The sequence below is a fragment of the Tamandua tetradactyla genome, chromosome 3, assembly GCF_023851605.1.
Source record: "Tamandua tetradactyla isolate mTamTet1 chromosome 3, mTamTet1.pri, whole genome shotgun sequence".
Classification (NCBI taxonomy): Eukaryota; Metazoa; Chordata; class Mammalia; order Pilosa; family Myrmecophagidae; genus Tamandua; species Tamandua tetradactyla.
In genome coordinates, this window is record NC_135329.1 from 19,501,512 (window position 1) to 19,524,634 (window position 23,123).

The 23,123-nt window shown below is 41.5% G+C and overlaps 1 protein-coding gene and 1 non-coding gene across 6 annotated transcripts in view; one reads left to right on the forward strand and one right to left on the reverse strand.

Annotated features, from left to right (window-relative positions):
• PSD3 (pleckstrin and Sec7 domain containing 3) overlaps window positions 1-23,123 on the forward strand; it is a 661,802-nt gene that overhangs the window by 142,722 nt on the left and 495,957 nt on the right. Inside the window, exon 1 of one of the 5 annotated variants that reach the window (XR_013172375.1) lies at window positions 5,231-6,139. The exons of 3 other annotated variants lie outside the window; for them this stretch is intronic. Coding sequence is in view for 1 of the 2 variants with exons in the window: in XM_077152666.1 (XP_077008781.1) it covers window positions 5,369-6,139 (771 nt within the window). In the remaining variant the exon portion in view is untranslated. Of the gene's footprint in view, window positions 1-5,230; window positions 6,140-23,123 lie in introns of those variants that run through there. One more of the 5 variants, XM_077152666.1, reaches the window with a different exon arrangement.
• On the reverse strand, window positions 13,373-13,479 carry LOC143678364 (U6 spliceosomal RNA). Its single transcript, XR_013173177.1, has one exon. It is a non-coding gene; the product is annotated as a U6 spliceosomal RNA (small nuclear RNA).

Genomic DNA, 23,123 nt, shown 5'->3' on the forward strand with positions numbered 1-23,123 from the left:
TTTCTTTCCTTCCTGTCTTTTTCTGTCTTTCTTATGTTCACCTACAGAATAGTATGTGGTTGGCAGTAAAATGCGTGTTATTGGCAGAAAGTGGTCGGCAAATTCTGGAAAGGGGAGGATTGATGCGGCCAGAGGAACCAGTGATAATCCCATGGAGGTGATGAGAAAGCAGCATTTATGTAGATAAGGAGACAGAGAAACAAATGTCTCCACAAGGGTCTGTGTGATAGACACTGGGAGCACAACTTGTCTGAGGGGAAGCCACAGAGGGGAACCTGGGTGAAAACTGAAAAAGCAAGGAAGGCAAGCAAATTTGCTGGCTGTACAGTCTTCTTATCCTGGAGATGCTGGTGACCACCAGCACAGGGGCATGTTAAGGATGGGGTCTTAGGAGACTGATGTTGCAACAGCTAGTAAAATAGGTTGGAGGAGGTGGGTTACGCTCCAGAAGGAATTGGTAGGTTTGGGCTGCAGAGGTAGGCAGCTGTAGGAAAGAAAACAGGGAGGCATTCAAATGGAGCGAGAGCATTTCAGAACCCCAATCTGGAATTATAACAAAAAGACCTTGGGTGCTGGCTTTGCAAGACCTTGTGCAAGTTGCTTAATCTGTCTGGGCCTCAGTTTCTTCATCTTTTTGGCCCATCTCATGGCACTGTGTGGATTAAATTGGATAACAAATGGAAAATGCTTGTCTCTTGGAGGCACTAGATAAAATTGCAGTCATGACCAAGTTCAACAGAAATGGGCCATTGTCTCCTCTGACTACTTATAAAACATGCACTTAGAAGTCATTCTTATTCATCTAATCAAGTACTCTTTCCAGTAAAGTCACAACCCTGTGAGGGTGACTTCACTGAGGAGCAAACGGAAGCCGTTAGGGATTGAGCGAAGGAGGGGCAGCCTCTGGCATTGCGCCCACCCCTGTGGGTTCAGATCACAAACACAGCTCACATCACTCTGCCACCCCCACCCCATCCCATTCCCAGCCAGGTCTGTAAAATGGGACCTGCCTCCTGCCTGGCTTTGGGGACCCCAGCTCTCTAACCACGCATCACCTCGTTGATGTGAAGGGCTTTAGAAATGAGGCAGGAGTAGACAGGCCAGCTGCAGCCTGACATAGAGTTTTCCACTCGGTATGGCTGGGGCTCTTGTCTGTTCAAGCACTTTTCCCATTTACTTCAAAAGCAGTCTGTCTGTGTGATCAGATGCCAGGGGAGGCACATGGCAACTTCAACCACCAAGAATCCTTCCAATATGCCTGAATGTGCATGGGGTGGAGGTGGGGTGGGGAGTAAAGGAAAGAAACAGGATGGAAATGAAGGATTCTTTGGAATTAGAATGTTTTTCAAGATTTCCCATCTGGTTCTCCCTTAGATAATAATCACAAGGGGGATATCTGACACAGAGTCATCTCTTTCTGAAGAGAAAGCTGTGCTTGCTTTTGGCGGGAGAGGCACACACACAAAAAATGGTCACAGGGGACTCAATTTGGAAAAGTATGAGGTTGAGGGGATCAGGGGGTGATGTGCTTCTGTTACTTGAAGAGGATCTATGAAAAGTTTTCTTTCTTTTTCTTTTTGTTCACCCCCTCCCACCTTTTTTTAAAGTTCTCTTAACTTAGATAAAAATTTCAAGTTTTTGCCTATAAAATAGAAGATAAAGTTGGCTCCTAAATATAACAATGTGGCATCATGAAATGAGCATAGGCTTTGGAGCCTGAAAAAACCTGGGACTGTTTCTCACTTACTTGCCATGTTGCTTGAGGCAAATAATTAACGTCAAGGTCCATGTCTTTGAGACAGGGGTTCTAATACTTACTTACCTTGTTCTGAGTAGGAGAAGTAGTAATATATGTAAAACATCCATGGCAGTGTCAAGCCTATAGTAGACAATCAATAAATGGTAGCCCTTTTCCTCCTTCTCCTCTTAACCATCAATATTACATCAAGCTCACTGTTATGCAGATTTCCTTCTAATAATGGAGGAAACTAAGCTATAACTCCGAAGATATGTTTCTAACCAACAGATAGAATATCCTGGAAAATCTTATTTGATATGGAATGAGTAGGGATAGTCAGTGCTTGCCTTGGTATTGATCTTACTCACCAAGGTCATATCTTTCAGGTCAGCCCCCAACTCCATGCCCTTGATATGTCCTCATGCTTAGCCACCTCATGCCCCCCAGCCTTCAGGTTTCATTTCTACCAAGCTCTCCCCCCATCCCAGCCCCCCACCCCATCCCACTTTCTCACTGTTTCTTTACTCAAGATGCAGCTAATTCGTTTTCCAAACACATTACTAATAGCAGAAAAGGGCTGTAAGTTACTACCCTCTTTTCTTTCTATCAGGCTGGGAATGCCCAACATGTCACGACAGAACTGGGTGAATGATTTCAGAGAGCTCCCAAAGTAGTAGCCAAAAAGCTGCGGTCTCCACCTGCTGATTGCTGAAGGAGAATTGGAAAGCTGGTTGTGATTATCTGCTAAGTCTGACCTAAAAACTCTGAATGGAATCTTTCCAGGAACCCTTGGGATTTCCTGGGACTCTGGACTCTGACCCTTGTTCTCAGAAATCACCACTATTTCAGGAGAATTAGTTTTCTTCAATTTAGACAGCAGATCTTGATAAGGTACCATTTTTGTATAATCTTGAATCATTTAAGCTCTGAAGAACATGAAGGAAATACCTCTAGAGAGGGTAAGAGTTTCTGGTTTGCAAGAGTGACACGTGTAACGGGACGGAACCTCGTGGGGATCAGGCTTTACAGACTGGAAGTGCAATCAGTCTAGACAAGCTGATTGGATTGGGCCCACCAGTAGTTGAATGGTAGGGAAACCGCTACCATCACTAACCATGTTGCCTTAAGCGAGTTACTTAGTCTCTCACATCCTCTCTTTCTTTATTTCCGAAAAGGGGACTACACTACCTACTTGATAAGGTTGTCATAAGGTTTAAGTGAAAGGTAGGAGTGTTCTGGAATCGTTCCCCTGTGCTCACTCCCCTCTCCACCTTGGTTAAGGTTTTAGAATGTTCTTTTTATTTCTAGATGTGATTAGAAGAAATCTTTGTGGAAACAGAGAATAGTTTAAATTACCCATCATTTGCATTCATATCTCTTGAATCTTGAAGGTCTGTGGTGGCAGAGAACTATGAAGTCAAAGTAGAATACTTTCAGAGCAAGAAACTTTGAGTCTTTAGAGAAATGCCTTCAGAGACAATGATGTAGTTTAGAATTTCTACTACTACTATTGTTGTTATAACACCCATCACAACCTAAAGGCCGAATATATACCACTTTTGTGTTTACACAGTGCTCTTATGTACATTATCCCTTTTGACCTGCAAAACAATTCTGTAAGGTAGGGAGGACAGCTATTTATTTTTTACAGGTATGTCCACTGAGACTCAGAGACTTGCTGTGAGTCATAGCTAATAAGTAAGTGGTTATGCCACGATTAAAACCCTTGTCTCCTGACCCCAGATCCATTGCTAACTCTTCCTTCATCCCATTGAATTCTCAGCTCTTAGATGCTCACCCATCAGACAGGAAACAAAAACATGCATTTCAGATTATCTATATATTTCATGTGGCAACTGAAATTGTTCCGTTGAGTGAGCCAAACTTCCCATACCTCAGAAGCATGGGGTTATCAATTCTGGGTGTGGCTAACACTTATTGAGAGCAGATTTCTCAGGACAAATTTCTGAGGTGTTGTAGGAGTCATTTGTCAGCTATCTGGAAACATGGGCACAGTCCACCATTACCTTGGGTGAAAAAGCTGTGTGAGAATGTCTAAAAAACGGCAGCACAGGACCCCGGCCACCCACCCGGTTAATTTCCAAAGGCTTGCCCTGGCCTGGTGACCAGCCAGGGCCCGGGGCCTTTGATTGCTCCATGATGCTGCCAAAGTAAGATGACATCGCGGTGCTTGGGAGCGAGAGAGCTGACTTAGAGGGGCGACCAGGCAGCGGACTTTCTGGGCGGCAAACACACTGTGTCTGAGACGATGATTTTTTTTTTTTTTTTTTTTTTTTGCAGATGACCATACAATTTATTATCCAAATCAGAACACTTTTGAGAGTAAAAGGAGATACTATCAATCATCACACCTCAACAATAAGCTCAAATGAGGACTATTCTGAATATACCAGGAAAAACAGTCACCCTACCTCTATGTCTTTATAAAGGCTTTGACTTTTTGAGACGATGATTTTTTGGTTCCCTTTTACTCAAGCTATTTCAAATTGGTAAAGAAAAGAACTTTCCCACCCCTGTCCTCTTCTCTCCGCAGGAAAAGGTCAGCATGACATGGCAAAGGTTCTTTTCCATTTGAAGGTTACTGAGCCTGCAGTTACAACTCTGAATGAGAATTACTCAACTGAGTATTTAGGTGATTTCTTTACAGTGTCTGTCGAGTAGGGTTTTTTCCCCCTCTTTTTGTCCTGCTTTTCTTCTACTACATTTTTCTTCTCAATGATCAGTTATAATTTGCTAGAAAGAAAGGATCCCCATTAAAAAATAGGCCATTTTCAAGTTAAGGAGTCCAAAGCATAATAAAAACTGCCAGCCTGAGTTTACTTGGGTATATATTTTTTCTTATATCTTCTTTGTTTGATTCTTTCCTGATTTTTTTTTTTAATTTGGTGATAATTTTTTTTTAATTTAATTTTTGAGGTGGGACTGTGGGACTGCCCCTGGGGAATTCCCAAAATAACCACAGGCTTTGAAGTAGAAATTTATTAAGGCATTAAAATTGCTTATGATTGTTTGCCAAACCTTTATCATGGAGGTCTTAAAAGTATTCAGTGAACACCACAAAAAACCTAAATAAAAAACCAAAACAAAATAAAATAAACAAACAAGGAGTATTCAGTAATAATCCATGCAGGCAAGGCCAATTAAAAATACACTTTGAAGTTTATTGGAAGCTTCATCTAGAAACCACATAGTATCTCATTAGTCAGACACCAGATAATGGGTAGAGTTAATACAGAGATTAGGGCCAAACCATGAAATCAGTAACTTTAGTCTTGCTATATGAAATATGGGGGAGGGAGGTGATTAAGAAAAAGCCATGCAGTTCAGACACCCGAGGGTGAGAGAGGCTGAGTCTGGGCTGTCCCCAGTGACCCCCTCGCTTCTCAGTTTTAAGACCCCCACAATGGGGATTCTGCAAATAGCGCAGGGAGTCCAGGTCCGTGGTCCGAATGGCCTCCGCGGGGCTGAAGGTGTGCCCTTTTACTTCCTCAGGCTGGCTGGGGCCCCGGGGCGAGTCGCGCCTGCCCGCAACTGCTGAAGTCCGCGCCCCTGGGCACTGAGGCCTGAAACTCGACCCTGGCAAGGACCGGCCCTACCCCCTAGGAGGAAATGGCTAAGCAGCCTCAGCCAGAGCAGATGAAAACTTCCTTCCTCTTCATCCAGCTGCAGGCCCCCCCTGCCCAGGCTCTCCCCGCCCCGGCTCCAGCCACAGCCGCCTGGACCGCAGCCCCAGGGGGCCCGGAGGAGGGACACGTTTTCCCAAGTCCCAGGGCAGGCTTCTTGGCAGCCCCGGATCTCGGGCGTACACAGGGGCTGGCTGCTTCCCCCTGGCTCCTGCTGCCTGAGGAAGGCCAGGGGACAGAGGAGCCAGCTGCTTTCGCTTGCTGTGCGCCGACAGAGAAGGAGAAGCAGGGGGAGGAAAACCCCCTGGATCTGGATCTAAGGAGGGGTGGTGTTTGTGGCTCCCCACTCCGCAGGCCTTACCAGGCCCCTGCTTCCTGGAAACTTGGTCGCCTACGGTCCCTGCCATGCAGACTTCCTCGCCCAGCTCTCGGCATGAGTGATGGAAGCAGCTATCGCTCCATGGGCTGGGAGCACTGGCCAGGCGTTTCTGGTCCCCAGGACCTATGCGGTATGGACCATCAGTCCGGGGATGCCCTGGCGTATGCAATTCCACAAGCCACGCTGGTCCGCGCTGCTGACCGGGGTGAAAGGGCCGCACTGAGGAGAGGGGCTGCATCCTGCCAGGTACTGCTGAAGAGCTGTGAGAATAACACAGGTACCACAATGCGGGCAAGGAGGGCACGGCTCTACAGGTACTGCGCCCCCATTCAGACCTGCTACAGCTGCCCGGCCCCGCCTGCCGCTCTGCCCCTCAAGGTAAGAACTTGCATGTGGCTGAAGCTGCCACCAGAAGAGGGAGGGGGGGAGATGTGTCTCCATGTGCCCGGCACGGCTGCCAGTCCCGCCTCACACCTGGGGCTCCCCTCGGTCACCTCAGAGAGCAGAGGGGCCCACTGGGCACAGTTCCCGACCTGGTCCTGACTCTTTTCACTGTGTTCTGCCAACCTTCCCAGCCACTGATGAAATTTTGCTTGGGAGGAGACAATGAGTAACTGTTTCCCAAGATTTTTGCCAAAGATAGAGAAGAAAACTCAGGCAAGGAAGTGACAGGCCAGTGGGAGGGAAAAGGAGGCACAGGGGTGCCAGACATTGGGTGTCTGTGATGTGTCAGCCATTAAGCTTTGTGCATCCGCCCTGTACAATAGAGGTTCATATCCCTGGTTTCAGATGAGGGCACTGAGAGGTGTCTAGGTAAAGATCCTTCCCTCCTCCTAAAAAATTGAGGGCAGGAGCAAACCCTGTTCTTCAGAATGGGCATTGCAAACCTTGCCGGAGGCTTCAGTGAGTTTTGTGGAGGTTTCTAGAACTGGAGCACAGCCTTGGAAATCAGCCACATCCTGTAGACATCCTTGCATGCTTGACTTTCTAGGTCTCCCACCTGCCATCCTTCTCCCACAAGACATGGCACCTTGGGCATCAGCCCTCTCATTTCCATTCTCCATCAGGAAGTTGAAGTGCAGCCCTGTAGAGTAGCCAAGGTCTCTTCCAGCCTCTATCAACGCTGCCTCTGGTCATGGCCATGCCTGCGCCTTGCTGTTAACCTCTTATTCTTTGTATCTCTGACCCTACCTTCCTGTCATTCTGGTACCTGAGGCCCATCCTATCCTCTCACCCAGCTCAGGGGCACCACTCCTGAAATGGGGAGACAGAATTTAAAAGTATACTTTTATTCCCCCTTTCCCAATAACGTGGACATCTTGTTATACTTCACTTATATGTGGACCATGGGGTTGGGGGTGAGGAAGAGTGTGTGTGCTGGGGTTGGTGGACGGAACAGAATGTTTTCCTCTTGTTGGAAGGTGTAGAGAGTCCACGTGAAGGGGACTCTCGGGGAACTCACAGGAGATATGGGTGAAATCTACAGCATTGGCAAAGAAGCCCTCCTGTGCTTGGAAGTCAAGCTGCTTCATCTAGATTTTGCACCTCCCCCCATATGCTTCTCCCTACACCCCCTCCACACTCTCCCTTTTCTGTTTTTAAACAGGAGCATGTATAGCTACAGTTAAGAATCCCGGAGAAAGGGTGAGTCCAAGTTCTCTCCAGAGGGGAATTCTTGGGAAGAAGAGAGATGCTAGCATGCCTCCTTAACAAATAGTTTACATTCCATCCTAGTTCATGTATCTCTCATTTCCTACAGGGATTTAGGAGAAAAGACATACCCAGTGCGTCAGAGTATGTGGGGTCACACAGTAGTTATTTGTGTACTTTAATGCTGTTTTGATGACTTCATCTTTCTCCACTCTCCCTGTCTCTCTCCCATAGTGCAAAGCTGGGGACTACGGGAAAATATAGTTTTTGCGATTTCTGTAGGGAGAGGCACTTCGGGAGATGACCCAAGTGGGTGGCTCCTGCCTTGTCAGCCTCATTTATCCACCTCTGTACATGGCCCCCCAGTTATATACCCCACCTGAAATAAGGATTGCAGGATTCCTGGTCTTACATGGCTGGTTAAAAAGTTAGAGTCCAAGTTCAAGTCCTGACCATGAGGAAGCCACCAGATCTAGGTCTTAGTTTTCTCATCTTGAAAACCCTGATAGTGCCACCTGCTCCTCAGCTGCTATGGGGATTTATGTACTAAAATTGTTGCCAATGAAAGGGACCATCCGTGGCCCTGCCATGAGCGAAGAGGAGAAGCAAAATGAGTGGGATACCAGATAGAGCCAGGAAAGTCATGGAGTTAGAGGTGACTGGGTAGGATGGGACTCGAGGGTCTGGTGATTTCCATTCTAAGACCCCTGTTAACCCTGTTAATCCTGTTGGGGTTGCCAGGAGGCCACATGAAAACAAACATGGCTCCAAATATGGATTCTGCCCCAACTGGCCAATCTTTGTAATTCTGTCTGCCATAGGGAGGGAGGAGAGTTGGGAAATTAGCCTCCTCAGATGTGCAAGTTCGTTGAAAGCTCAACAACTATTATCCAGGTGACCCCTGCCCAGTATTGAATGTTAAAGAAAGGAGCAGAAATTGACAGGGAGAGTTTTTCAATCTGTACTACCCCATCAGATTATGGAGCCTGCTTGATTTGAGAGATTTGTTTATGAGAATTACATACTTTTCTCTTGCCTTTGAACTGTATGAATTACATCAAAGAGGTAGAATGCTGATTTAAATAGTCTTCTTGTCAAATGTGGGTGGGGAGGTTCTTGATACCCACAGTGGGAACTTTCACTCGATATACTCATGAAAAATGTGACCAATTATATTTATTAAAGTGAAATGTTGGTGATGTGGAAGGAACATCTATTCTGACATGTATATCAGAGGGTTGACATCCTTGTATCAACTTTTTAGGCAGAAAAATCTGGATTTTAAGAGTAAACTCCCTTTTTTTGCAGTACTCCAAATAGCTAAATTTATTCACTCACTGTTGAAATATCATGGGCTCCAGAGAGAAAATTGTTGATTTATATCCTTCCAAGTATCATAAGGAGTAAGTATAGTTACTCATGTTACTTGATTCTTAATTTATTTTATGCCTGAGCTTTAATAAAAATAAATTTCTATATAGTACTTTATAATCCACAGAGGACTCCTATAGACATTATTCCTTTTTATCAAACTGCAAAACTCTGTTGGAACATACTATCATCCTTCATGTCATTGCTGAGGAGACAGATGCTTGAGTATGGTCAGCAACTCCTTGAGGCTCAAGACCAAGATGTGACAGTTCACCAGAGCTCATGCCATCTGCCTTTAGGCTAGGGCTCCTTCTGCCTTCAAATACAGTCCTTCCTGATGGTGAGATTTCCTTGAAAGGCAATGATATTTCCTGGTGCCTTGTAGTCTACGCTGCACTCCTGATTTTTCTGGTGCAGGGAATAAGAGAAGAAATATAGGGTCTAGTGACCTGGTATACTCATCAGGGTTCTCCAGAGAAACAGAACTAGCAGGATATATACATATATTTAAATATTAAGAGATTTATTATAGGAATTGACTCACATGACCATGGGAATTGGCAAAACCGAATTCCGTAGGGCAGGACACAGTCTGGAAAGTCCAGTGAAGATCTTGAATTCCTCAGGAACAACGGGCTGATTGAAATAGAGATAGAAATTTTTACTCCTGACTGCTGAAATTATCCGTTCTACCTTAATGGCCTTCAACTGATTGGATGAGACTTCTCTGGTTGCCGAAGGCAGTCTCCTTTGTTGACTGTAGATATAATCACCATAGATGAAGTCAACTGACTCATGATTTAAATCCTTCCATGAAATGCCCTCACAGTAACAACCAGGCCAGCACTTGCCAGACCAAACAACTAGACACCATAACCTAGCCAAGTTGACACAAGAACTTAAACTTCATACCCAGGTTATGTGAATGTGCACAACCAGCTTTCAATAGGCAGTGAAGGACTGAGTTTGGAGGACGTGGAGTTCCAGCTTGGGGGTGATGCCAGCTGAGGGCTGTAATATTCCCGTGGTTGCTCAGTCAGTGTGAATCAGAAAATGTTCCGTGATCTGGGGCGCAAGCCTTCCCTGATGATCTCCTGGACCCCATGTTCTGCTGCCCCTGTGTGGGAAGTTGAGGAATTGTTAAAGTTTGATGAGTTTGGAGATAAAGGGATGAAGATCTGGAAAGCCATTCCAACTCAAAAGAGAGGGAAAAACGCTTTCTCTACAATTGTTTTGGAAAATTTCCACAAATGTTTTTGTACTTTTTTTTAAAAAGTAGGTCTTCATATCTCATATGTTTCATGTTTTAAAATACTAGTATGTAGATGGAATTAGAAAACTAATAGTGAATATATATGTCTTAAAGTTTATTCCCAAATATCATTTTTACAAACCCCACAAAATTTTCTCCATGAAAAATTTATCTCTCTATTTTGGCCTACCCTTTCCCCTTCCTTGTTCACCATAGATCCTTAAAACCAATCAACTCTGGTAATGAGAACACTACAGCTTGTAGGATTGTTCAGGGTTTTAGAGGATAGGGTGAAAATGAACAAGTCAGACAGGAGTCCTTGGGAGTCTTGCGTGAGAGGGAGACAGGTCTTAGTACCTCATGGGTTAACCTAAACAATGGAAATGCAGTATAGGCTCAGTTTCTTATAGCAAGGCTCTGACTAGCTGACTAGAGAAAATAGTTTAATTTTCTGTGTTTCGGATTGTCATTCTTTAGAATAAAACCAATGTCTGAAATAGAAGTTGGTAAAGTACATTAAGTTCTTTGGTAGAAAGTTTTTATTTAGAGTACAGGTCATGGAACTGGGATTCAGGAGGTGATAAAAAGCTCTGATTCTACCAGCTAACTAGCAGTGTCATCTCAGACAACTCATTGAAAAAAACCAGGTTTTCTGATTTGTTCTCTCAGGTCTTCCCAGTTTCTGACTGTGATAACTATGAATGTACGAATACAGAAAGAGAATTAAACTTTTTAATGAAATAAAAATATAAAAACTAAATTTAATTACATCTCCTTCAGCTTGTCTCTTAAGATTAATTATTTTCACGAATGGTTTTGTTGCAGGAAAGTTGCATACAGTGGGCTTGCCTCTTTTGGAGAGAACTGAGGTTTCAGTGGGGACCTAGGCTGGGTTTAAACATGAATAGCACAATGCCTGACACACAGTAGGCACTTTACAGTTTGTCAGATGAATGAATGAATGAATGAACCTTTGAAAGGCTGCTTCATACTGTCAGGGAAATGAAAGTCAGTGCCTTCTCTGAGCAGTAGCAAATTTCTACCATGGAATCTTAGGGCCAGAATGGGGGAGATGTGTCTCCACCCATTCGGGTGGGTCTTGATTAGTTTACATGAATCCTATAAAGGAGTAAACATTTTGGAGAATGAGAGAGATTCAGAGAGATCAGAGAATGCTGCAGCACCACGAAGCAGAGAGTCCACCAGCCAGTGACCTTTGGAGATGAAAAAGGGAAACACCTCCCAGGGAGTTTCATGTAACAGGAAGCCAGGAGAGGAAGCTAGCAGATGACGCCGTGTTCGCCATGTGCCCTTCCAACTGAGAGAGAAACCCTGACTATGTTTGCCATGTGCCTTCTCACTTGAGAGAGGAACCCTGAACGTTATCAGCTTTCTTGAATGAAGATATCTTTCCCTGGATGCCTTTGATTGGACATTTCTATAGATTTGTTTTAATTGGGACATTGTCTCGGCCTTAGAACTGTAAACTAGCAACTTATTAAATTCCCCTTTTAAAAAGCCATTCCGTTCCTGATATCTTGCATTCTGGCAGCTAGCAAATTAGAACACCCATATAGTAATTTTAACAGTGATATAGATAAATATGCAAGGAAGTATCCCTTTAAAATATTTTGGTATTTAGAAGACAGTATTGATTTTGGTTGGAAAGCTTATCTTTAGTCTATTTTATTTTATGCATTGTTTTTGACACAGATGTCTTGGTTTATTACTTGAATAAATAAAACCTGATATAGCAAAATGGGTTTCATTTATTTTTCATTTTTGTGATTTGCCTTGGTGTTCCCATGACAAAGTTCTCTTGCTCCTTTGTTTTCGCTACCACTTCCTTCCACACACAGAAATCCTATGGGGAATTGTTAAAAGTTTGACTTCAGTTTGGAGTTACAGAGATGAAGATCTGGAAAGATGCCACCTTCACTGAATCACATAGACTCAGCAACTAGATCTGCCTATTGGAAGAGGGAGAGAGTACAAGAAGACTTTACAGTTGAGTGTGTTTGCGATATGTAGAAAAGCAATTGGATTTGGGAGTTGGGAGATGGGGATTTTGGCCATCTATATGATTTGAGCTAGTGAGTGTAGACAAGTCTCTTCATCATTCTGGATCTTGATTTCTTATCTGTCAAATGAAAAGATTAGATTATTTTATTTCCTTCCTTCTACCTCCATGATATTAAATCAGTTCTTGCCAATCCAATTATATCTATAACTCATCCAAAAGCTACAGATTTTAATGACAAATTTCTGAAAGTTTAGATAGGTAAGAATAGATAGAGAAGTCTCTATGTGTTGAAAACCTTTGTTCATAAAATGAGATGCCTCTCCAGTTTCCAAAGGATAAATAGGAACTTAAGCATATTTTAAAGAAACCCATTTTATGCCAGAATATACCATTTTTTCCTAATCTTGAACGTTAAATTTCTTATAAAAGATTGGAAGCATTAGTCAAGTATGAACTCTGGCCTGAGATTTGGACAAAAAGACTATAGTGTAATTTTTATAACTATAGTAAAAGGAGTTGTGTGTGTGTGTGTGTTTTTTCCTCCTGACGTATTAAAAGAAAATGAATGAATTTGCTGGAAGAATTTGGTTTGAGTTAAAACTGAAAGTGATGAGACTTGCTGTCACTCAGCTAGCTTAAATCAGTTTCAGAGATGAGCTCAGTTTGCTCTTGGAGTGATAGAATTCTTCTATCACTTGGAGGTTTAGTTAGGACTCTTGGTTATCTTTAGTAGAAACCATCAAGAACTACTAAATGAGGGAGATTCATTATAGGGAAAGCGTTTGTGTGTATGGCTAGGTCTTGCAGAACTGAAGCGCAGATTTGCAGATGGGCCTCAAGACAAATTGGAACCAGGGATGCCAATGCCTCCAGGTCTCTTTTCACCTCTCTTCTCTGTTGTCCTCTGAGCCCCTCTTCACATTTCTCTGAATCATCCTTCTCTCTGTGCATCTACCTTCTCTACTCCCTACCCCCCGGGAGAAGTGTGACCACCACAATTCCCAGGTTTCCATTTCCTCTCTTTAGAAAAAAATCCAGATTAAGACTGAAATCTCTTTTTTTTTTTTTTTTTTTTTTTTTTTTAGAAAGGGAGGAAGGGAAGGAAAGACAGAGAAGGAAGGAAGGATGGAAGGAAGGAAGGGAGGAAGAAAGGGAAACATTTTTAAACATTTTCTTGTTTTATTATATTTTGTTTGTTTGTTTGTTTTTTACATGGGCTAGGGCCGGGAATCGAACCGGGGTCCTCCGGCACGGCAGGCAAGCACTCTTGCCCGCTGAGCCACCGCGGCCCGCCCTGAAATCTCTTTTTTTAAAATAAAATATGGAACGCTTCACGAATTTGCGTGTCATCCTTGCGCAGGGGCCATGCTAATCTTCTCTGTATCGTTCCGATTTTAGTATATGTGCTGCCGAAGCGAGCACAAGACTGGAATCTCTTAAACCTGATTCCAAAGTCCCCTAAGAAGGTTGTTGGTCCAGTGTAGGTTGGCTGCCCACTATGGTGAGTGTGGGGATGGGGGCAGCTCGCATTGACCTATCAGGTCCCCTGAGTGCCCTAAGACTATAACCATGGCAATCCGGGAATGGGGAGTGGGGCAGCCTACCCAATAAATGCCCAGTACATTCTCAGAGGGCTGTAAACTAAAACTTAGAAAGTGATTGTTTTGTATGAATGTCTTATCTGGACCCTCTCAGATTTTAGATAAGCCAGCTTTTATAGACTTTGGGGAGATTTTTTTTTTTTTTAAAGTTAGTGATCTATGTTAAAATTAAAGCATTGCCTGACTTGTTTTATAAATACATTTGCTTCTAGAAGTGCAATTGATTATAATAAGGTAAGATTTTCTGTATTGGAATCATTTTTTCCTCATAATTTTTTTTAACATTTTTTATTGTGAAATATAACAGATTCAAAAAAGCAGTACATTTCAAAATACATTTTGACAGGTAGTTATGGAATAAATTTCAAAGTATGGTATGGGTTACAGTTCCACAATTTCAGGTATTCCTTCTAGCTGCTCTAAGATACTGGAGACTAAAAAGAAATATCAGTATAATGATTCAGTAGTCATGTTCATTTGTTAAATCCTTATTTCTCTGCTAAGACTCCTCCTATTCCTTTGATCCTACTCCCAATCTTTAGGTATATTTGGGCAATAACCATTCTAAATTTCTTCATGTTGAAAAGGGTATCAACATTATGGGGTAGGGGAATGCAACTGGTTGATGCTCTTGGAGAGACTGGTGTCGCTGGGTTTCTTGGCTTCTCTGGCCTAGGAATCATCTGGAGGTTTTAGGTTTCTGAAAAATAAATATAGTGAGTGAGACTTTAATAGAGTCTCAAATAGAGCCCTGGGTACTCTTTAGAATTTATAGGACTATTGTTGGTTGGGGCTTGGCATGCCATTTCCTCATAGATTTTTAAATTCTACAGGATGCTAAAAGAATTATACAGATATAAGTCCTTAGGTGAAAGTGGGATAATAGGGTAAGCAGATTATCACTATGGATTCCACCGGTATTCTCTTCAACCCTATAAGTCACTGAGACACTTAATCCACTATTCTATTCAAGAACACTTTGAAAACAGTCAAAGCCAAAAAAAAAAAAAAAAAAAGAAAGGCAACATAAGCCACCATCCTGTTCCCTGACCTGTTATATTGATTCTTTGTGCAAGACCACACCAATGAAACCAAAAATGTGGAAGAAAGAATGATGGCTATGTTAGTTGATATTATTGGGCTATTGTGTGCTGCGTGTTCAGGCGTTCATTTTCCTTCAGTCTAAAGTAATTAGCAACTGTGACTCTTTTTTGGCTGCCCTTTGTGTTGTGCATATTTCCTGTGATTATGTTTAGTCAATTTTCAGTTTTTGGAATTTAACTTTCAATTTTCATGACCTGTAATTTTTGTATTAACCTGTCAATTACAAGGGCCAGTTGTTTGTGAGTCAAAATGCCACAGGAACTTATTTTAGCACTATTGTGTTTTGTCATTTGAAAATTCCATTTTATCCTCAAGAAGCTTGGTTACTCTTCATTGACTCCTCAGTATGATTCTATGATGAAGTAACAATTAAAATGTCACCCCATTTATCCCATGTCAAAAGAAGGGAGGCCTTAGGAGACTGACAAAAAAATTTCAAATGTCCAATAACAATGGCACAAGTAACTTTTTAAAAATGATAAAAGTCCTATATACTGGAGCAGCTAAAAGGAAAAATCTGAGAGGATCATATGGTAGCCCATGACAGACTCTGGGATCTGTCCTGTAACTACTTGTTGAAGAGTGCTTTGAAGACAACTACTTTTTTCTTTCTTTGCTTTCTATATATGTCATATTATACAATAAAAAAAGTTTAAAAAAATGTTAAAAGGTAAACAGTCATAAAAAATCAGGTTTAGGAAAATATAAATAAGGATCAAGAACAAGAAAAGATCTGGTAGAGGTCAGGAAGAAAACTCCAAAATACATGCCATAAAGACCTACAGAGCTGATATGTTTGAGAGTCAAATTTGGTTCTTCCTAAAAAAAAAAAATTGGCTCTTTCTGGTGCACAATTAAAAAGAGACATACTAGCTATACAGTCCTAAGTCTGAGAAGCAAAGGAAGGATGGAAGGAAGAAGGAATGAAAGAAGAGAGGAGGGAGGGAGGGAGGGAAATCCTTTTATACATTCCACAGAAATTAATTCTCTTAAAAAATCAAATTTTATTTTTCCTTCAAAACAGCAATTAAAAAAATAACATTTTAGATAAAATTTTCTAAGGGACATTTAATAAATAGTATTATATATTAAATGTACAACATAATTTAACTTTTCTTTATTACATAAATAATCATTATAATAGCAGGCATTGCTCAGTGGTAACTTTGGTCTGTGAGACTATTTTCTTCTACATTAAATGCTTCCAAATACTTAGCTTTCTGAGTTCTCTTTGCTTTTTTGTAGTAATTTTCCAATTTATTCTCTGTGGCTGCAGTTGGTTTAGCTACCTGTAATGGATTTCTTGAAATTTGTTACTGGTCAGAAAACTGGACAACAACTTTTTTTAATTGTGATGAAGTTTGTTAATTATGTAAAGTAAAGGGACAAAGGCTCTCAGCAAGGGGTTAAAGTGACTCAATGAGGAAAAATCTCAGGAATTTTAATATGGATTTTTTTTTCTTCTGAGTTTGTTCAGAGATGAGGCTTTTGCTTGCTATTACTGTGGCCAATTGTGGATGAATAAAGGTGCTAGACAAATAACTTCTGGATTTATTCATTCAATATATATTTGTTAATCACTAATTATATGGCAGTGCCTACCATTGTTCTAGGCAATGGGATGCAGCAGTGAGTAGGACAAATAAGGCTCTTGCTCTTACATAATCTATAATCTAGTAGGAATAGGAAGTTATAACAAATAAGACATGAACATAATGACTTCAGATTGTGACAAGAGCTTTGAAGAAAATAAACTGAAGGATGGGGTAGAAGCAGGCGGTAGAAGGTTGATGGCTCCTAAAATGAAGAGTTTAGTTTGCCTGATCAAAGAAAGCCACAGGGAGAAGGTGACATTTGAGTTGAGACCTGAATGACAGGAAGGGGGCAGCCATGGGAGAATATAGGGCACAGAATGTTCTGGGCAGGGGGACAGCAGTGTCCAGTGTGCCTGCAGGATCATTAGTGAGCACAAGTACCTGGAGAAGTCAGAGCCAGGGGCAGGGTTAGGTCACACAGGGCTTGCTGGTAGGCTCCAGTAAGGGGTATGGGTTTCACTGGTAAATACAAAGGGAACCCATTGGAGAGTTTTACACAGGAGAGGAAGCAGAAATTAAGGGAGGAGTGGGTACACTTATGAAGTGACTTTCCTACAGTTACCTAGGATATTATTGTTACTAGACAAAGGCTGTGGATTTTTTTGCCTGACCCGCTCAATAACCAATTCCTGAGACATTAGAATTTCAAAGAGAGAAAGAGTTTATTACTAGGCACATAATAGAAGAGCAGATGGCCTAATGGCCCAAAATCTGTCTCCCCTAACTGCAGTAATTCTGAAAGTTTTATTAAAGAAAATGATGGGCAGGGTTTAGGATAATGAGCACAGTGACCCTAGATGATCTAATGTAATTATTGAGCAGGCTCAGATTGATTACATGTTTAGTCACAGAAAGTATGTAATAAAATGGTGGAATGAAGTCTGGGTGACTTGTAGGTTAAAGTCTAAGCTACTGCGCATGTCAGGCAGACCCATTTTGGTTAGAGCCAGTCTCAGTTATCAAGGTAACTTTGGACTTGGGATGGGTTAGTTCTGGGCTGACCCAAAACCCTTCATTAATAAACATGAGGGGGTGTCTTCAGTGATTACAAGACTCTCAAGTTGAAAAACTGGATAACTGGGTAAAATGAAGGTTAGTCACAAGGTTTATACAATCACAGGAAGATAGGAGATAAAGGCTCTACAATCATTATCAGAGATCAAGGCAGCTGGATTACAATTTAGAGATTTCAGGAATTTCCCTCTCTCTATTCCAATATATTAGAAAGCAAAAAGGAACATGTATATAATGACTCAGCTATCAAAATCATCCTTTAAATCATGATTTCTGTTACATGATGAGATTTAATACCCTTGCTCTCCAACCTCCTATGCTTGACATAGAAACCTTAAGACACATGACTTAACTCTTCCTGAAAGTTAGAGAGCACTTTCTTTTGAATAACAGATTTCTAAACTCTGATAATTTTCCTTTAAGTCTCTTCTTTTGAACTGTATGGAATTTAAGGCTTTTCATTATCCAGACCTTCTTTTCATGAAGGATGGGACAATGGAGAGAAATCCAATTATTCAAGGATTTAAGATTTTTCTTGAATGAAACTGTGTTGTAATGTAGACAACAGAGCAGATCCTTTCAACCTGTGTAACCACAAAAAAATCTGTTGCAGTGCATACATTTAGTATCTAAGTAGAAAGCCATTCTTAAAGTTTTAGGATCATTACAAAATACAAATAGGCGCTTCATAAATTTTTCTTAACCCCTAGATCAGCTGTGACAAAGCTGCTCTGAGAGACTTTCTTTCACTAATTTCTTCAGTTCTTTCCTCCTTCCATGTCAGTCCCCCCACTGACCATCTCTAGGGCATTCAATTTGTGAGTTATCAGGGTGATGACTGATCAAGCAAGAGTGGTTGGCACTGTTGAAGAATAAAATGTCTAATAGTCCTTGGGGTTGCAAATTTAGCACAGTGGTGGTTTTTTTTTTTTTTTTTTCATGAAAATGCATTTCTCTTGTGGCTTGGGCCAATTTTTAAGGAGTTCTTGAGTGGAGTTGTAGCCAAGGAATTACAGTAATAATTCTCTTTCTCTGAGCTTGTTGACCTACTTTTCTAGGTCTACTTTGTGAATAATTTTTATGAATAATGCCCCCCAACAATGAAACCTAATCTAGAGAACCAGCTTTACTTCATGCTTTAAGCAATCAATGTCATAAGGAAAGATTTTCTACTTAAATGAATCGTTCATACTTTTCTTTTCATGCCATTTTAGAATGCTGATGGCAAAATTCTTTCCTTTCTCATATCCAGTCTCTTTAGTAAGTGAGGTTTTTCTTAAGCAAACTGCCCTTGTGACCATCTTTTTTGGCTGTTTTGTAAACCCTTGGTGGCTGGCTGCCTTTTCTTCATTTCACTGTGTTGTCTTATTAGTAGCCTCTGAAGTCCTTTGGTAAAAGAAAAAAAAATTTACATAGATCCAATTAGAAGCTCTGTGTAAAAAATAAATGCAGGGATTACATTGCTGCCTACCTGAAGTTACTTTATGCATAATTGAAAGAATTTATTAAATGCTTCTGAAGGCCCTTTATGAAGTGTAAAAAAAGAGATTGAAGATTCTTTTCCTGCTTTCTATAGGCTTGAAATTTAAGGCAGACAAACATGTAAAGAGGCATTTTAAGACATACACAAAATGAAACATCAATGGAATGAGTAAACAGGTTTATCACTTCATGTAGTAATCAGTGTGGGCACACAGTGTGGTGATAATAGGAAAGTTGTGCAAGTTATAATTTGGACATAACATGAGGGAGAAAATCATCATCTCTATTCGATTTCAACAAGGAAAGATTCATCGTGGAGATGGTCTTCAGGAGCCATTTGAGTGAAGGAAGGAAAAACTTGGTGAATTGGCAGAAAGTAAAGAGGTTTTGAGTTTTGGGCTTCTCTTGAGGTTGTGTGTGAATTTTGTCATTCGTTAGGAAGGAACATAACTAGGTGATTATATAGAGAGGGTGATTTTGTTTTTCAAACTGAAAATTAGTAAGACTTCTGGATTGTGAATTTATATGCTTTATTCAAAGGTCTACAAAATAGATGTATAGTAGCAAATTACATTTCTTGAAGAGTAAAATGTTGTTAGAAGTACAAATTACAACATAATAATATACATCATTTAATGCATCCTTGAAGCATTTGAAATCAGCACCCGAACTCTGGGTGTAGACCACCAGGCCCATACATAAGAGGATGATAGCACTCCATGGGACCCGGGCGATTTCCTTGCCCAGGTGGCAACAACTGAATAGGGCTGCTCTGCAAAGCGTTCCTAAGAGATGAGCCATTGGGAGGACAGGAATGGCACAGTAAACTTGATCCACCTTCACAAATCCGTGGCTTTTGATGTCAGAGTTTGCAGGGAGGTGGGGTTGGGCTTCGGATGCATCTTTGAATGAGGCTACATGTGCAAAAACTGCAAGCCTGCTGTGTACATGAGCAGTTCTAGTGTTTGAAGAGCAAATCAAAGAAGGCGATCCCTGTTTGGAGGTTTAGAAATTTGTGACAGCTCTAATAATATGCCAGTCCATAAGACTTTGTTGGTTATCTGGAGTCAATGTCCTGGATTTTGAGTTTCTTTGCTAGTGGAGAGGTCCTAAAGAATCAGTTAGAGAGCTATAGAGGAGTGGTTGACAAAATGGAGTGCACAAGATAATCCAATGGGTACAGAAATAATTTGCATTTTTATTTATATTTTTCCATGTCATATTTTAAATTTATTTTTGTACACAGTATATTAATAATAATAGTAGTAATGTATGCTGGGGGGGGGGTGAGTGCTGGCAGGATTCAGGGAAAAGGTTTTAAACATTGGTTGTCTTACCATGCTCAAAACAAATACTCTCTACATGATAATTTTGTCTAAGGCATATGCCACTTGTAGCCATAATGATTTTTCTGAAGTAGGGCTGGAGCACCCAGAACTGTGGGAAACAGGTTATTTTGTGATACTCCTAACCAGCAGGGCTCTCTCCCAGTCTTGAATTCTCATGCTACTTAAGCATAGCTTTGGTGGAAGAGATTTGGAGTAGGGTTGCCAGATTTAGCAAATAAAAATAGCAGTATTTGGAACATACTCATACTAAAGAAATATTTGTTGTTTATCTGAAATGAAAAATTTACCTTGGTATCTAGTATTTTAGAGTCACTTTTGTTATGTTCTTGGGCAAATTATTTCTCTGACCCTCACTTTCTTTGTAATACATAGGTTGTTTTGAATATCTTTTTTTATAACAGATGTAAGCACTTAGCACCATTCCTACATATAGTAGATAAAGGCTTCAATAAATTGCAAGCATCATCATGATAATGACCCTATTATTTTCAGCCCAGTTTCAGGTATTTATGTACAAACCTAATCTCTTTTTTAGATCTGGGATCCATATCTGCACAGACTTGCATATAACCAAAGGATGCTTAATTTGTTGAATTTTGCATAAGTGCCACCTCTGTACGAGCACTTCTTTTTTTTCTTCTAATTGGCTGGCTCTGTCTTCTACCTCTCCTATCTCCTTTCCTTTCCCTTCCTCTTTTGGAAGATGAATCCTTTTTTGTTTGTTTGTTCTTAGGTTATTTCAAGCAAGCTAAGCCCTTGTAGAAACTGATTCACTCTGCTCCTATGTGCCAGTAGATCCTACAACATGTATATAAGGTTTACAATTCACATTAAATTGAAAAGCTCCTATGTGTAATTCTTTAAAGCTCCAGATGAAAATGAATGGCTTTCACTAGAACTATTGAAAAAGATTTCATGACATTTGCATTCAAGGTGGTAGAAGCAAATAATTACGATGCTGGTGGCTATTTTATTGAGTTTGGATGGTTTAAAACAACTTGTCCTATGTTAACTTGGCGTTACTTCAGGGGGTGCTAACAGTCCCCACTATGACTGTGAACTTAGTGTGATAGAAGCTTAGACATTTCTGTAGAATTATGAAGTATGACAATGGTCTGGTGGGGGAGGGAGGAGGGGATCCAGGGGCAGTGACAGAGGACGGCAGAGGGACTGGAGAGGAAGCAGAGTGACCCACCAGAGACCACGCCACCGCTCTCAGGGTCACAGCAGTCGTGATTCTAGATGACTAGTATGCCACTGCACCGAGACACTAATGGCCTTCGCTGGTCTGCCGTGTCAGCTCTGTCCACCCCTGACTTACTATCAAGAGGGGTAATTAAAGTGTGCATAAAAGATCATCTGAGTCACTTTATTAAAAAAAAAAAAAAAGACCTTGACCTTGTCATCCTCCTTTCCAACTCCACCATTACTCTCCCAGTGGGCCACCCATTCTTCTCAGGTTTTCTGGGGCTCTGGCAAGGATCCTCACCCCCCAACATGCAGGCTGCAGAGAAGGCAAAATCAGGACACTGGGCAGTCAGCTCTGTATTGTCAGCATGTGGCCCTGTTCCGTGAAATGATGCCCTGGATTGAACTTTCAGACATGTGGAAAATCATTTTCTTCTATATCACTATCAGAAATCACTTCCCAAATGCCTAACTGATGGGGGGATTTCTTTCAGACCCCCAGGTGTTCCATTTTGAAAAGCTGAAGGGAGATATGTGCAGTTGGCAAAAAAAGAGTGCATATGTGGATGCCAGGAACATTTTAGTTACTACAAACTGGCCAGAAGACTGCACGGAGTGCTGGGTTTCATAAGTCTTGCAGTCACCTATTTGGCAGGAATGGGGGAAATGAGTCCCGCAGAGGCGGCTACTGGGCGTCTCTGGGAGCAGCCCCTGCCTGCTTCCCCTTACCCTGCTGCTATTTGCCAGCAGTTTCCAGCACCGCGGCTTCTATCCTGAGCCTTGCCTTTCACCCCTCACAGCTGGCTCATGATGCCCTGAGGAAGGCTCCCTATCTGCACCCCAAATTGGGGTTCCACCTTCCGTATGGCCATTTATACCAGATTTCCTGTTCTTTCCCAAGGTGTTTGCATTAAGATTCAGACTTTTTGAGCTCCTAGAATGCATGGTTAGAGTCCAGGGGTTTTTCTGGTGCTCTTACTTTGGGAGGCGTTTTGGAGAATTCAGTGCCTAGTTATCACTTTTGGTGCAGTAACGTCTCTGTTTCCTTGACTCTCAAATGAAGCTTTGAAAGGAATAAGTCTGGAGTTTCTCCAACCCTCACTTTCTTTGAGTCTCAGAGATGAAAATAACAGATTGGAGCACACTGTAGAGCACAAGCGGGTATGGAAACCTCAGATGCCACTACTGTTATGATTATTGTTATGCTGTATGCAAACTAAGGTTCAGTACAATACTGATTTCTTCCAATTCATAGTTCCTGCAAACTGTCAAATTTTTAAAAATGAGAATTGAATGTCTGCTCAAAGAACCAATCTGTCTTGAAGCTCCAGCAATGAACTTTCACTCATTTAACAAATATTCATTATCAGGCTCTGTGAAACACTAGGGTCATAAATAATAAAAAAGAAAGACCTGTCCTTGAGATGTTTGTAGCCTAGCTGAGAAGACAGACATTGAATAAGCAATTAAAAGTGTGATGAGTGTTAAAAGAAGATTGGGATGCTGTGGAAATGTATAATAGGGACTACAGCCTGGCTGGGATGTAGAGAAACCTTCCTGCCAGGAGTAACTCTGTCCAGGTTAATAAGAAGAACGAGCATTTATTAAATATGATGTGCATGGTTTTTCAGTCAGTCTTCACAAGAACCCCAGCAGGTAGGGACTGTTGTTATTTCACTTTCCAGATAAAGAAGTCCAGGCACCAGGGGTGCAAAAGCATGTCCCAGACGCAC